Source organism: Podarcis liolepis, assembly GCF_965112155.1.
Source record: "Podarcis liolepis genome assembly, chromosome: 2".
NCBI classification, from domain to species: domain Eukaryota; kingdom Metazoa; phylum Chordata; class Lepidosauria; order Squamata; family Lacertidae; genus Podarcis; species Podarcis liolepis.
The window spans coordinates 116,954,876-116,969,062 of NC_139555.1; the positions used below are offsets into that span (position 1 = coordinate 116,954,876).

Below are 14,187 nucleotides of genomic sequence, written 5' to 3' on the forward strand. Positions count from 1 at the left end.
TATTTTGTACAATATAGTATGCTATTTGTATTGTATTGTATTAATTTGTTGCTTTGGTGAGGAGTGAAAGAAGAGAGTGGCTTTGGTGAGGATGGTTGGCGGACAAGTTAAGTGAGCAGGGAACAGAGTCTCATATTTGCTTCATTACATGCTTCATTTTGTAGCTCAGTTAACATTATCATCAAGCATCATGTTTCAGGCATGATTCACACTGTCTCCTCTCTTCCTTCCATCAGATAATGGAGATGTGAAGAATAATCTCAAGGCAGAAATGTCTGAACAACAGAAACAGATTGAGATATTGGTGAAACCACCGGACGAGAACGTGTCTCAGTGCCATGTCAAGGCAGAAGCTGCTGAACACCAACATGGATTGTCAAGCCAACAGGGGAAGCCCATGGGGTTGGGAGTGGATGAGTCCACCCTGGGTGAGGAAAGCTTCAAGGACCAAAGCGAAATCTCGGCCCAGGGAGAGATGGAAAAAGACAAGGGACTAGTAATTTTAGAAGAAGAGAAGAATGCAAACCTCATTACTTGTGGGAGGAACCTTACGGCAGTGAAATTGTATGGATGCTCAGACGGTGGAAACTCCTCCTGTATGACCTCTGAAAATCAATGGGATCATACTGCAAGGGAGGAAATATACACATCTTTGGACTTTGGGGACTCCTTTGGCATGGATGCTGGCTTTATCAAGCATTGTGGAACCCACACAGGAGACAAAACGTTTCAGTGCTCGGACTGTGGGAAGAGCTGTGAAACAAAAAGCCAGTTGCTTGCGCATATGAAGATGCACACAGGGGGAAACCCACTTAGATGCACCATCTGTGGGAAGAGCTTCTCTCAGAACAGAGACCTCTCTACTAATGAGAGAATCCACACAGAAGACAAAATGTTTATGTGCTCAGAATGCAGTAAATCCTGCCCCAACAACACTGAATTTGGACGTCCCCAACCCCAGAAAGGGGAGGAACCATATAAATGTTTGGACTGTGGAAGATCCTTCACTCTGAACTCTGACTTTCGTAAACATCACAGAACCCACACGGGAGGGAAACCACATAAATGCCCAGACTGTGGCAAGACTTTTGATAAGAAATTTAAGCTAGTGACGCATGTGAGAATCCATACTGGGGAGAAACCTTTTAAGTGTTTGGACTGTGGGAAAAGCTTTGCTCAGAAGGGGAACCTTGTGGTTCATGAGAGAAGCCATACTGGGGAGAAACCATACAAGTGCTTGGATTGCGAGAAGTCCTTCAGTGTGAATGCAGACCTTATTAGACATCACAGAATACACACAGGGGAAAAGCCATTCAAATGCCCAGAGTGTGGGAAATTCTTCAGGACACACTCTGAAATGTTCAGACATCAGAGAACTCACCCAGGAAACAAACCATACGACTGCTGGGACTGTGGCAAAACCTTTAGTCAGGAAGCCCACCTCGTGGCACACCTGAGAATCCACACTGGGGAGAAGCCCTACAAATGCCCAGACTGTCGGCAAAGCTTTGCCCAGAAAGGGAACCTCATTCTTCATCAGAGGACCCACATGGAAGAGAAGCCGTATAAATGCTTGGACTGTGAGAAATCCTTCCGTGCAAAATCTAAGCTCACAGAGCATCAGAGGCTTCACACCGGGGAGACGCCCTATGATTGCTCAGACTGCGGTAAAAGCTTCAGCCGGAAAGGGAGCCTCCTTGCCCACATGCACTTCCATTCCGGGAAGAAGCCGTATGAATGCTCCATTTGTGGGAAATCCTTCATTATGAACTCTGATCTCCTTAGACACCAGAGAACTCACACAGGAGAGAAACCGTACAAGTGCTCAGATTGTGAGAAAAGCTTTAGTCGGAAAGACGGCCTGCTCAAGCACCTGGTGATCCATTCTGGGACAGAATTGCACATTCAGGAAAAGCCATACGAATGCTTGCACTGCGGCAGGAGTTACAATTACAAACAGAACCTCATTGTGCACAGGAGAACTCACACTGGAGAAAAGAGATTTAAATGCACAGACTGCGGTAAAACCTTCAACACCAACTCTGAACTTACCAAACATCGGAGAATGCACACGGGGGAGAAGCCGTACAAGTGCTCCGATTGTGGGAAAAGCTTCGCCCAGAGGGGAGGCCTGGTTGCCCACAAGAGGACCCACACGGGAGAGAAGCCGTACAAATGCGCCGTTTGTGGGAAATGTTTTAGTCTGAGCTCTTGCCTGATTAGACACCAGCAAATCCACACAGGGGAGAAACCCTATCAGTGCCCAGACTGCGGACAGTGCTTTACTCACAAAAGGAACCTTGTCAAACACGCTGCCAGCCACCAAGAAGAAAAACCATATAACTGCTCAGAATGTGGGAAAAGTTTTGGGGTAAGTTATCACCTCATTCAGCACCAGCAAATCCACTCAGGAGAGAAACCGTATAAATGCTTGGAATGTGGGCAGAGTTTCACTCGCAAGAGAAACCTTGTGGTACATTTGAGAAGCCACACGTCAGAGAAGCTCCACAAATGCCCAGGCTGTGGGAAAAGTTTCCCTCACAAAAATAATCTTGTCGAGCATATGGGAATGCATGCAGGGGAGAAACCGCAGGAGTGCCCAGAATGTGGGGAAAGTTTCACTGATCTCCTTGTTCTTATTAAGCACAGAAGAATCCACACAGAGACAACCTTGGAGGAATCTTCCTATTGGGAGAAGATACTCTGTTGAAACGTGCATGATCTTTTACTGCATATTAGAGAAATTATACTGTAGGAGATGCTTAGACTCAAGAAGGCCGTTAGGAAGTGTGAAATCGGAACCAGTGAGGGTGGTGAATGTCCTGCGTGAGTGTCTGGAGGAGGGATGGTGGTTGATGGGTTGAGGCTGAATCCCAGCGAGATAGAAGTACTGTTTCTGGGGGCCAGGGAGCAGGCAGATGTGACAGACACCCTGGTCCTGAATGGGGTAACTCTGCCCCTAAAGGACCAGGTGCGCAGCCTGGGGGTCATTTGGTCTCAAAACTGCTCATGGAGGCACAGGTAAAGTCTGTGTTCAGGGCAGCTGTCTACCAGCTCCATCTGGTACCCTGGCTGCTCGCCAACTGTCTTGCCAAAGTGGTATGTGCTTTGATTATCTTCCACTTGGACTACTGCAATGTACTGTACGTGGGGCTACTTTTGAAGGTGACTCAGAAACTACAGGTAATCCAGAATGTGGACTGGTGTCTGGGAGCAGCCACTGGGAACATATAGCACTGGTTCTAAAGAAGAATTAGAGTTTGGACTTGATATCCCGCTTTATCACTACCGGAAGGAGTCTCAAAGCGGCTAACAGTCTCCTTTCCCTTCCTCCCCCACAACAAACACTCTGTGAGGTGAGTGGGGCTGAGAGACTTCAGAGAAGTGTGACTAGCCCAAGGTCACCCAGCAGCTGCATGTGGAGGAGCAGGGAATCGAACCCGGTTCCCCAGATTACGAGACTACCGCTCTTAACCACTACACCACACTGGCTCTACGTGGTCTCCCAGTATGTTTCTGAGCACAGTTTAAAGTGTTGGTGTTGACCTTCCAAGTCCTAAGCAGCTTCTGCCCTGTATACCTGAAGGAATATTCCATCCCCATTATCCAGCCTGTAAACTGAGGTCCAGCACGGAGGGTCTTCTGGTGGTTCCCTCTCTGTGAGAAGTAAAGTTACAGGGAACCAGGCAAAGGGCCTTTTTTTGTAGTGATTGGACCGCCCTCCCATCAGATGTCAATGAAATACACAGCTATATGACATTCAGAAGGCACCTGAAGGCAGCCTTATATAGGGGATGCCTTTACTGTTTGATGTTTAACTGTGTTTTTATATTCTGTTGGAAACTGCCCAGAGTGGATGGGGAACCCAGTCAGATGGGCAATGTACAAATAATAAAATTATTATTATTGTTGTTGTTGTTGTTAGTGCTCCATGAACACAGTCGTATAAACATGTGTATGCATATATTTCCTTGGTTAATGATAAAATCAAGTAATATAATTTGCCTCCCACCTTTGAGTCCTAATGGAGTTCTACCGGTGGTTTATATGGTGCAGGGATTGGAAACTGATAGCCCTCCAGATATGGTTGGCCTCCAACTCCCATCTGTCTCATCCATTAACCAGAGATGATGGGAACTGTAGATGTCTATCAATATCTGGTGGGTTCTTGATCCTTGATAAAGCAAATAATACACATTGAAACTGCTGTCCTAGGCATGTCTACTGAGAAATGAGCCCTGCTGGGCACAATGGGGCTTACTCTCAAGGAAGTGGGTAGAGGATTGCAGCCAAACAGCCAAAACCCTTTAATAAAGTAAATGCAGACATGCTTTAATCTTTTTTTCCTTTTTTTTTAAAGTAAGCTGCTTTATGGCTTATGTAGAACACATTTCTGTAATAATGTGCCAGATGTTTTTGTGAGTGGATCTATCCTGTATTGTCATCCCTCGTCTTGAAATGTTTTAACAGCAGAATCAGGGCTGGTTCCATCAGAAATTGACGGAGTGGGGAAGGTTGAGGGGACCTATGATGCGCCACCTGTCTAGGAAAAGGGCTTGGCCTCCATCACTGCCTCCTGTGGCAGTGAGTTCCATAGTTTAACTATGCTCTTTGTGAAGATATGATTCCCTTTGTCTGTCTGGAATCTCCTTCCCTTCTGCTTTATTGGATGCCCCCAGTTTTCAGTGTGATGAGAGAGGGAGAAAAAATTATCCCTAGCCAAATTTCTCCACACCATGCCTTTTTTTCTAAATGAAGCAGAAATCCTTGCACCTTTTGCTCTGGCCTCTTGACCCTTTTGATTGTCATTTTCTAAACCTCTTCCACCTCTGCTATAGCTTTTTTTCCGGTGAGGCAACCAGAACTGTATGCAGTACTCCAAATGCAGTCACACCACAGGGGCTGGGAGCTGGGGGCACTGTCATACAGTGGTTCCGCTCCTTCCTCCTGGGCCGTGTTCAGAAAGTGGTGGTGGGGGATGAGTGTTCAGACCCCTGGGCTCTCACTTGTGGGGTGCCTCAGGGTTCTGTCCTCTCCCCCATGCTTTTCAACATCTACATGCAGCCGCTGGGAGAGATCATCAGGGGGTTTGGGCTGGGTGTTCATCAGTATGCAGATGATACCCAGCTCTACCTTTCTTTCAAATCAGAACCAGTGAAGGCGGTGACAGTCCTGTGTGAGTGTCTGGAGGCGGTTGGAGGATGGATGGCGGCAAACAGATTGAGATTGAATCCTGACAAGACAGAAGTACTGTTTCTGGGGGACAGGAGGCGGGCAGGTGTGGGGGATTCCCTGGTCCTGAATGGGGTAACCGTGCCCCTGAAGGACCAGGTGCGCAGCCTGGGAGTCATTTTGGACTCACAGCTGTCCATGGAGGCACAGGTTAAATCCGTGTCCAGGGCAGCTGTGTACCAGCTCCATCTGGTACGTAGGCTGAGACCCTATCTGCCCGCGGACTGCCTCGCCAGAGTGGTGCATGCTCTGGTTATCTCCCGCTTGGACTACTGCAATGCGCTCTACGTGGGGCTACCTTTGAAGGTGACCCGGAAACTACAACTAATCCAGAATTCAGCAGCCAGACTGGTGACTGGGAACGGCCGCCGAGACCATATAACACCGGTCTTGAAAGACCTACATTGGCTCCCAGTACGTTTCCGAGCACAATTCAAAGTGTTGTTGCTCACCTTTAAAGCCCTAAACGGCCTCGGTCCAGTATACCTGAAGGAAAGTCTCCACCTCCATCGTTCTACCCGGACACTGAAGTCCAGCACCGAGGGCCTTCTGGCGGTTCCCTCACTGCGAGAAGCCAAGTTACAGGGAACCAGGCAGAGGGCCTTCTTGGTAGTGGCGCCCTCCCTGTGGAACGCCCTCCCACCAGATGTCAAAGAGAACAACAACTACCAGACTTTTAGAAGACATCTGAAGGCAGCCCTGTTTAGGGAAGCTTTTAATGTTTGATGTATCATAGTATTTTAATATTCTTTTGGAAGCCGCCCAGAGTGGCTGGGGAAACCCAGCCAGATGGGCGGGGTATAAATAATAAATTATTATTATTATTATTATTATTATTATTATTATTATTATTATTATTTGTATGATGGCGTTGTGATGCTAGCAGTTTTATTTTCAAAATCTTTCCTAATGATCCCTAACATGGAAATCAGCCATACACTGGGTTGACATTTTCATTGAGCTATCCTAATTTCCATTTCATCATCTTCATTTGTCTTGAGTCACCTTCTCCGGAATGCCTCCTGTGCATATTCCTGCCTTATGGGAGTGGGGTGAAGAAGAAGACTATGATGCGGAATAATATCAGCAGTTGCCATTTGTCATACTTAATTCTTTATTTGTCTGCCACCTTTCTTGCAACATCAACAAAATGCTCAATTTTTCGCTCGATAGCTTGCAGCGTCAGGGAAAAAATAACACAATTCACACTCACAAAAACGTAACAAAATTTAAGAAGCCGTGCGTAATAAATGAAAATGTATCAATAAATGTACAGTAAAATGAATCCTTGTGTAATTCCAAATTAGGTGTAACAATAAAAATACAAAGCAATAAAAATACCAAGCACATCAAAAATAAATCATCTCCTAAATTAAATCTTGACTTCCAACAAAGACTCCTAAACCAAATCCCACTGTGATAGCTCGGTGAGAGGTATGGGGTCCCTCAGCACCCTTAACAAAAACTTGGATTGTTTGGGGGAAGCCATGACTGATTAAAAGTGTAATAATTCTGCTTTAAATGTATAGTGCAGATGGGGGCCTTTGAGACCCTGAAAAGAGTTAAAGTGACAGAGGCTTGTTCCTAGAGAGGCTTTGGAATGCGGAATGGGAAAAGAGCCTCTTCCTGGCCCCGCCTCCTTGGTCCAGGCAAATTTTGAACAGCTGCTGGAGGAGGTGAGTTGCACAGCAGGAGTCTATTTAGGGAAAGCAGAGCAAGAGGGGAAGGGAAGGGAACGGAAGGGGGAAGGGTGCCCAGAGGGGACAAACTTAGAAAGGGAGTGAAGGTGGGTGATCTTCTGGAACACAGGTGCTGGCAGTGGGTTTTCCTCCTTCCTATTCTTTTGCATTCCAAGTCCTGCTGAGTGAGTACATTATATTTACTTTGGTTCCCAGGCAGCTTAAAAAGAAAAGAAAAGAAATCCAGGGTCTTGATATCCATTGTTTGAAAGTCCAGAAGTAAATGCTGCTGAACTCAGTGGGGCTTCCTTCTGCATGGACACGTATAGGTCTGTCCTGTTTTGTTTTGGGGTTTTTTTTGCAATACTGTATATAAAAAATTTCAAACAGTTTCACAATTGTCTTCATATCAATAATTATATTATTTCATAAATTGACTTCCCACCCCCACTTCCACAGTGTTTGTTTTTACTCATACCTTTTCACAGCATTACCGTATTTTTCGCCCTATAGGGCGCACTGGCCCATAGGACGCACCTCATTTTTTGGGGGGGAAATGAATAACAAAAAATTATTTTCCCGACCCCAGCCCCCAGAACAGGCTGCTGCAAGCCTTGTGAGCCCGGCGGCAACTCCCGCCGGGCATGCAAGGCTTGCGGACACCTGCGCAAAGTACGGGGCGTCCTCCGGAGGGCGCCCCGTGCTCCGCGCTGCAGGCTGCCGCCTGCAAGCCTTGAGCGCCCGGGGGGAGTTCCCCCGGGCGCTGCAGGCTTGCGGACACCTGCACGAAGCACGGGGCAACCTCCAGAGGGCGCCCCGTGCTCCGCACTGCAGGCTGCCGCCCGCAAGCCTTGAGGACACCTGCGCGAAGCACGGGGCGTCCTCCGGAGGGCGCCCCGTGCTCCGCCCTGCAGGCTGCCGCCCGCAAGCCTTGCGCGCCCGGGGGGAACTCCCACCGGGCGCGCAAGGCTTGTGGATAGCTTCCTGAAGCCTGGAGAGCGAGAGGGGTCGCTGCGCACCGACGACTCTCGCTCTCCAGGCTTCAGCGAAAGCCTGCATTCGCCCCATAGGACGCACACACATTTCCCCTTCATTTTTGGAGGGGAAAAAGTGTGTCCTATAGGGCGAAAAATACGGTATATATCTATTACAAAAACTTTCTCTGTTTACCGTTATCTAGGATTGCCCTGTTAAGATGCTTACAGTTAGAGGTAGGGGGCATATTTTGGATTGGATTGTTTTCCTCATTTATATTTGGCCTTTTCCTCCAAGGAACTAGTGGTGGAGTGTTCATTTATTTTTATTTATTTAATTGAATTGATATACCAACCTTTCCCCGGGGGTCTCAGGGCGGTTCACAGAATGAAATCAAGATATAAAACCACAAAATACATAATAAAAATGAAAACAACAACCCAATAGCCACCCCCTCTGTTTTATCTTCACAACAACCCTTGCAGCGGTACTCAACCTGTGAGTCCCCAGATGTTGCACTACAACTCCCATCATCTCTGAGCTCTGTCCTTGCTAGCTAGGGGTGATGGGAGTTGTAGTTCAACAACATCTGGGGACCCACAGGTTGAGAAAAGCTGCTAGAGGAAGGCCAGAATGAGAGACCGTGACCGAATGAAGGTCACTCAAGCCCCATCTGCACTATACATTTATATCAGTAGGATACCACTTTAAACAGTCATGGCGTCCCTCAAAAGATAATTGGAACTGCATTTTGTTAAAGGTGCCAAGGGTTGTTAGAGTACCTCCTATTCTCCCCACAGAGCTAAAATTCTCAGGGTGGTTTAACGAGAAACACTTATTCCCAAGGAACGGCCTTCTCCAGATGCCGTCTTATCTGGAAGTCCACTCCTGTGGTGGTGATGCAGTTGATGGAGAGCTGGACTAAGACCTTGGAGACCACTCAGCCATGATACTCACTGGGTGAGCTTGGGCTCAGTCACAATCTCTCAGCCTAAATTATCTCACAGGTCACATCCCCTTGAACTTCTTGGGGAAAGGTGGGATTAAAATGCAGCAGTAAAAGAGGAGGAATAATGAAGGAATTGGGCCTTTAGTGTTGTGGCACCTGCTGTTTGGAATGCCTTCTTCTTGATTATTATAAAGGTGTTGCTTCTGTTGTCTTTTCGGCATCTGCTGAATATCTTTCCCAGTCTGCCACTGGATTGGATTTTGCTGGACTTGTTGTTTGCTGCCCTGGGCTCCTTTGGGAAGAGGGATAGGGGTATAAATTTAATAAAGCAAAAAAATAAAATAAATAAATTCTTCAACTCAGCAGGTTAAGACCCAACATGAAAGAGGTCAAAATGGAGAACCATGAAAAAGGAGCCAGGTTTCCTTGAGGTCTGAGGCTGTGAGGGTGGACAGACTCTTGCTGTGAGGACGATCTCATGTCCCCTGACCCCCAGTCTGTGCAGGTAAGGGAACAGGGAGAACCCACAGCTATTTCTCAAACATTTTTTGATGCCACAATATTTATAGCTGTTAAGAGATGCTGTTCAAGAGACTAGGGCTGTGTGAATGCTACACCTTTAAAGCACAGTCTTTCCCTCAATGAATTCTGGGCACTGTAGTTTGTTAAGGGTTGCTGATAATTGTAACTGTGGGGTGGGAAACTGCAATGCCCAGAATTCTTGGGAAGGAGAAACCAGAGGCCTTTCTCTTGGGTACTGTTGGCCAAGGGGTGTTAAAGAAGGACAGAACGTTTTTTATGTATGCGACAACAGCGGCAAGAATACTCATCGCAAAGTACTGGAAGACTCAAGAATTACCCACCTTGAAAGAATGGCAGATGAAGGTGGTAGACTATATGGGCTTGGCAGAGATGATGAGCAGAATCCAAAACCAGGGAAGAGAAACAGCGGAAGAAGATTGGGAAAAAATTTAAGGACTATTTAAAGAAATATTGCAAAATCAATGAATGTTAAAATGACGCTGGATTTGAAAATATATGGTTATAAGCGGTAATGGATATGTTAAAGAGAAATAGTAAGATTGAAATTAAGTCAAAAATAAGTAAGGATTTGCTGAACAATTAATTAGAAATTGGAATACAGAAAGGGGAGGTATGAGGAAGTCGAGAAAGTAAGATACAAGAAATTAAGGGTCGAAATTATATGTGTTTTTATGTTTTTATGTTTGTTTTGTTTATTGTATAGTTTTGTTTTCTTTTTGTTGTGATAAAAAAAAACTTTTGAAACCTTCAATAAAAATTTATTAAAAAAAAATTCTTGGGAAGGAAAGAACATGTCTCTCCTGTTTAGTGTATACACAGCCATATGCAATAAATGCCCGTTAGAGAGCCCTGAAGACAGGCTACATACACACCATACATTTAAAGCACCTTTAAGGCACATGACTCCCTCCAAAGAAGTCTGGGAATTGTAGTTTGTGAAGGGTGCTGGGAATTGTAGCTCTGTGATGGGGAAATTACAGTTTCTGCGATTCTTGGGGGGAAACCATGTGATTTACGGTAAATGTATGGTGTGTCTGTAGCCTTTAGGCATCTTCGTACCATTGGCTTTATTTAAAGCAGAATCCTACTAAAGGGTTATGCCTATAAGGAACTTCCAAAAGAAACAGCTGTGGCAGAATCATGCTCCAAGGCTGCAATCTCACTTTCAGTTACTTCCAGCTAGAAACCTCCCTTGCTCCTTCTCTCTCTCTTTCTGTCTCACACACACAGACACACAATCTATCAAATAGATATAGAAATAGCTCTGCAAACACGTCCCATCTAGCCACAGTAGGAAGCACCACTTCTGCCTTTGAACACCACTTGTTGGGAATCACATCTGGTGATCACTGTGAGAACAGGGTGCTAGACTAGATGGATCACTTAACTTTAAAAATAAGTAAGTCCCTAACTGGCATAATAAAATAACACAAAAACAATAAAATAGCTTTATGAGAACAGCAAATCAACAATACTGAAAGAGGAATGGTAGGGACTGATCTTATGGGTCAAGGAAAGTCTGGGCGAAAAGATACATATTTGCAAGATTGCAGCTGCTTAGAGATAATGAAGTCTTATATAAATTGTCTCAATAAACAAAGTGGCAGAAGTTACTCATAGTTGTTGTTGTTGTTGTTGTTGTTGTTGTTACCACATCTTTCTTGGTTTCCCCAGGCACACTAGGTGGCTTCCAGCAAAATATAAAAAATACCGTATTTTTTGCACCATAACACTCACTTTTTTCCTCCTAGAAAGTAAGGGGAAATGTCTGTGCGTGTTATGGAGGAAATGCCTACGGGTGGCATGCCTATGGATTTTCCTCCTCTAAAAACTATGTGCATGTTATGGTCGGGTGCGTGTTATAGAGCGAAAAATACGGTAATAAAATGTCAGAATTATGTGTGTGTGGGGGGGGAAGGGTCTTCCACAGTGCAGGGGCAAAGTTAGAAAATGTACGTTTTTGGATCACTGCCGTGTGATACTCTGTAGAGTGCAGTGTCACGAGTTAAAATTTCCTCTGATTGTTGATGTCTTATTACAGTGTCTCTTCAGGGGTAGGCAGTCTTTCAGGTAACCCGGCCTCCAAATTATTCAGGGCTTTTATGTGTGTGTCACAAAAGACCTTGAATGTGGCCTGGTAGCTGATGGACAGTCACTGCAGCTCCCTTAGTGTGGATATAATATCTATAATAATACTTAATAGTATTGTGAATCTCCATGACAGTGGTGTTTTATCCCTGAAAGCTGGTATAAAAAGTTCTTAAAAACAAATAAATAATAAATACCACTCAGCAATAGTCCCTTCAGAGTAGCTTGACTGTCTCACTTTGCCTCAGGCTTCATGGTCGCTAGGCCAAGGCTGCGGGCACATCATTTAAAGCACAGGGTCCTACACACCCCAAAGAATCCCAGGCTGATAGGAATTGTAGCTCTGTGAGAGGCAAACTGAAGTTCCCGGGATTTTTTGGAGAGGAAAATGTGCTTTAAATGTATGGTGCGTATTCAGTCTCTGTCTCTCTTTGGCAATTGTTTCATGACCTCTGGATGTAGGGTGTCGACTCACAGGTGAATCTCTCTTTCCTTCAGATATGGAGTCTATGAATGAGGAAGCGAACAAGATCCCAGAGCTGAAGAGCTCTGAGCCGAGGGAGCCACTCCAGGCAGCAGCGCAGACAGCCAAAGAGCAAGATACCCCGTGCGTTGTGAAGGTGGAAGCTGTTTTGAGACAACGGGTGGGAAATCCAGGCGGGATATTAAATAAGACGATTAGATGTTCAGAAAGCAGCAAAGACCTGGATGAAATCTCAGCCGAGGAGGCAAAAGGGAAGGATGAGGGACAAGTAACCTCAACAGAATGTGAGAACAGCTCCTCCGTTGCAGAAGAGAGGCCTTATAAGTGCTCAGACTGTGGGAAAACCTTCTGTAGGAATGCTAACCTTATTAGACATTATAGAACCCACACAGGGGAGAAACCCTATGGATGCACCGTATGCGGGAAAAGCTTCTCTCAGAAAGGAAATCTTGCTATGCATGAGAGAATCCATGCAGAAGAGAAGCCGTTCAAGTGTTTGCATTGTGGGAAATCCTTCTGTAAGAACGCCGACCTCCTTCGACACCAGCGCAACCATACAGGGGAGAAACCGTATCAGTGCTCCGTGTGCGGGAGAAGCTTCAGCATGAATTCTGACTTTATTATACATTTCAGAACCCACACGGGAGAGAAGCAACATGAATGCTCAGAGTGCGGCAAAAGCTTCAATAAGAAATGTAACCTGGTTGCACATGCCAGGACCCATACCGGGGAGAAACCCTACAAATGCTCAGAGTGCGAGAAATCTTTCTCTACAAACTCGGAAGTCTTTAAACATTACAGAACCCACTCAGAAAACAAACCTTACGACTGCTGGAACTGCGGCAAGAGGTTCAGGCAGGAATCGCATTTAGCCGCACATAGGAGAATCCACACTGGGGAGAAGCCGTACGAATGCTCGGGCTGTGGGCAGAAATTTACTCGGAAAGGAAACCTCGCTCTTCACGAGAGAATCCACACGGAAGAGAAACCATATAAATGCTTGGAATGTGGCAAATCGTTCCAAGCAAACTACAAACTTGCTGCACATCAGAGACTCCATGCAGGAGAGGCTCCATATGAATGTCCGGACTGCGGCAGAAGCTTCATCCGAAAAGGGAGACTCACAGCACACCTACAGTTCCACTCAGAGAAGAAACCATATGAATGTTTGGATTGTGGCAAATCCTTTGTTATGAACTCCGATCTCCTTAGACATCAGAGAACCCACACGGGCGAGAAACCATATGAATGCTCAGACTGTAAGAAAAGCTTTAGCCGGAAAGATGGCCTTCTCAAACATATAATCATCCATTCAGGGGAGCAATCGCAGACGTATGAGAAACCCTATGGATGCTTGCACTGTGGCAGAAGCTACAATTACAAGCAAAATCTCATTATCCATATGAGAAATCACAGCGGAGAAAAGCCCTATCGGTGTTCAGACTGCGATAAGGCCTTTAATACAAACTCCGAGCTTACTAAACATCGGAGAATGCACACAGGAGAGAAGCCGTACAAGTGCTCTGAGTGCGGGAAAAGCTTTAGCCAGAAAGGAGACCTCATTGTCCATGTGAGGATCCACACAGGGGAGAAACCATATAAATGTACCGACTGCGGCAAATGTTTTAGCCTTAGTTACCTTGTGATCCGCCACCAGCAAATGCACACAGGGGAGAAACCATTTCTGTGTTCTGAATGTGGGAAATGTTTTGGTATACGCTCAAAACTTGCTCGGCACCAGTTGACTCACACAGGAGAAAAACCATACAAGTGCCTGGACTGCGGTCAGTGTTTCACTCGTAAAACGAACCTTTTCAAACATATGGCAGCCCATTCAGTGAAGAAGCCGTAGAAATCCCCTGGAGCAGGCGTTGGGTTAGTCCATGATTGCTATAGTTGTATTCCTCACAAGTGAATGCACACAGAGCAAAGCAATTCGTATTAATTAATTGAATTGGAACACAAAAAAGGGAGGTATGAGGAGGTCAGGGAAACAAGGATATGAATGTAAGATATGGAAAGATTGATTTTTTTATTTTTCCTTTTTTCCTTTTTTCTGTAAGTGTACTTACTTTTTTATTCTGTATTTTTCTTGTATTTTTATTTTTGTCTTTTACCTTTGTATTTCTTGTTTTTATGTAATTCCTTTTTTTGAAACTTTAATAAATATTTTATTTTAAAAAAATAGAAATCCCCTGGAGCAGGCGTTGGGTTAGTCCATGATTGCTATAGTTGTA

General features: G+C 45.4%; 2 protein-coding genes across 6 annotated transcripts in view; both read left to right on the plus strand.

Moving 5' to 3' along the window:
- Positions 1-3,911, plus strand: part of LOC310701154 (uncharacterized protein) — a 53,364-nt gene extending 49,453 nt beyond the window's left edge. For all 5 annotated transcript variants that reach the window (XM_083491525.1, XM_083491527.1, XM_083491524.1 and 2 more), the window contains one exon: positions 237-3,911. In XM_083491525.1, the coding sequence (XP_083347651.1) occupies positions 237-2,710 (2,474 nt within the window). In that variant the 3' untranslated portion in view covers positions 2,711-3,911. The remainder of the gene's footprint in view (positions 1-236) is intronic.
- Positions 3,912-6,968: 3,057 nt separating this feature from the next.
- Positions 6,969-13,904, plus strand: LOC310701425 (uncharacterized protein). The gene is made up of 2 exons (XM_083492240.1): positions 6,969-7,096; positions 11,965-13,904. Exon 2 carries the CDS (start codon positions 11,967-11,969, stop codon positions 13,800-13,802), a length of 1,836 nt encoding a protein of 611 aa, XP_083348366.1. The 5' UTR covers positions 6,969-7,096; positions 11,965-11,966; the 3' UTR covers positions 13,803-13,904.
- The last annotated feature ends 283 nt before the right edge of the window (positions 13,905-14,187 follow it).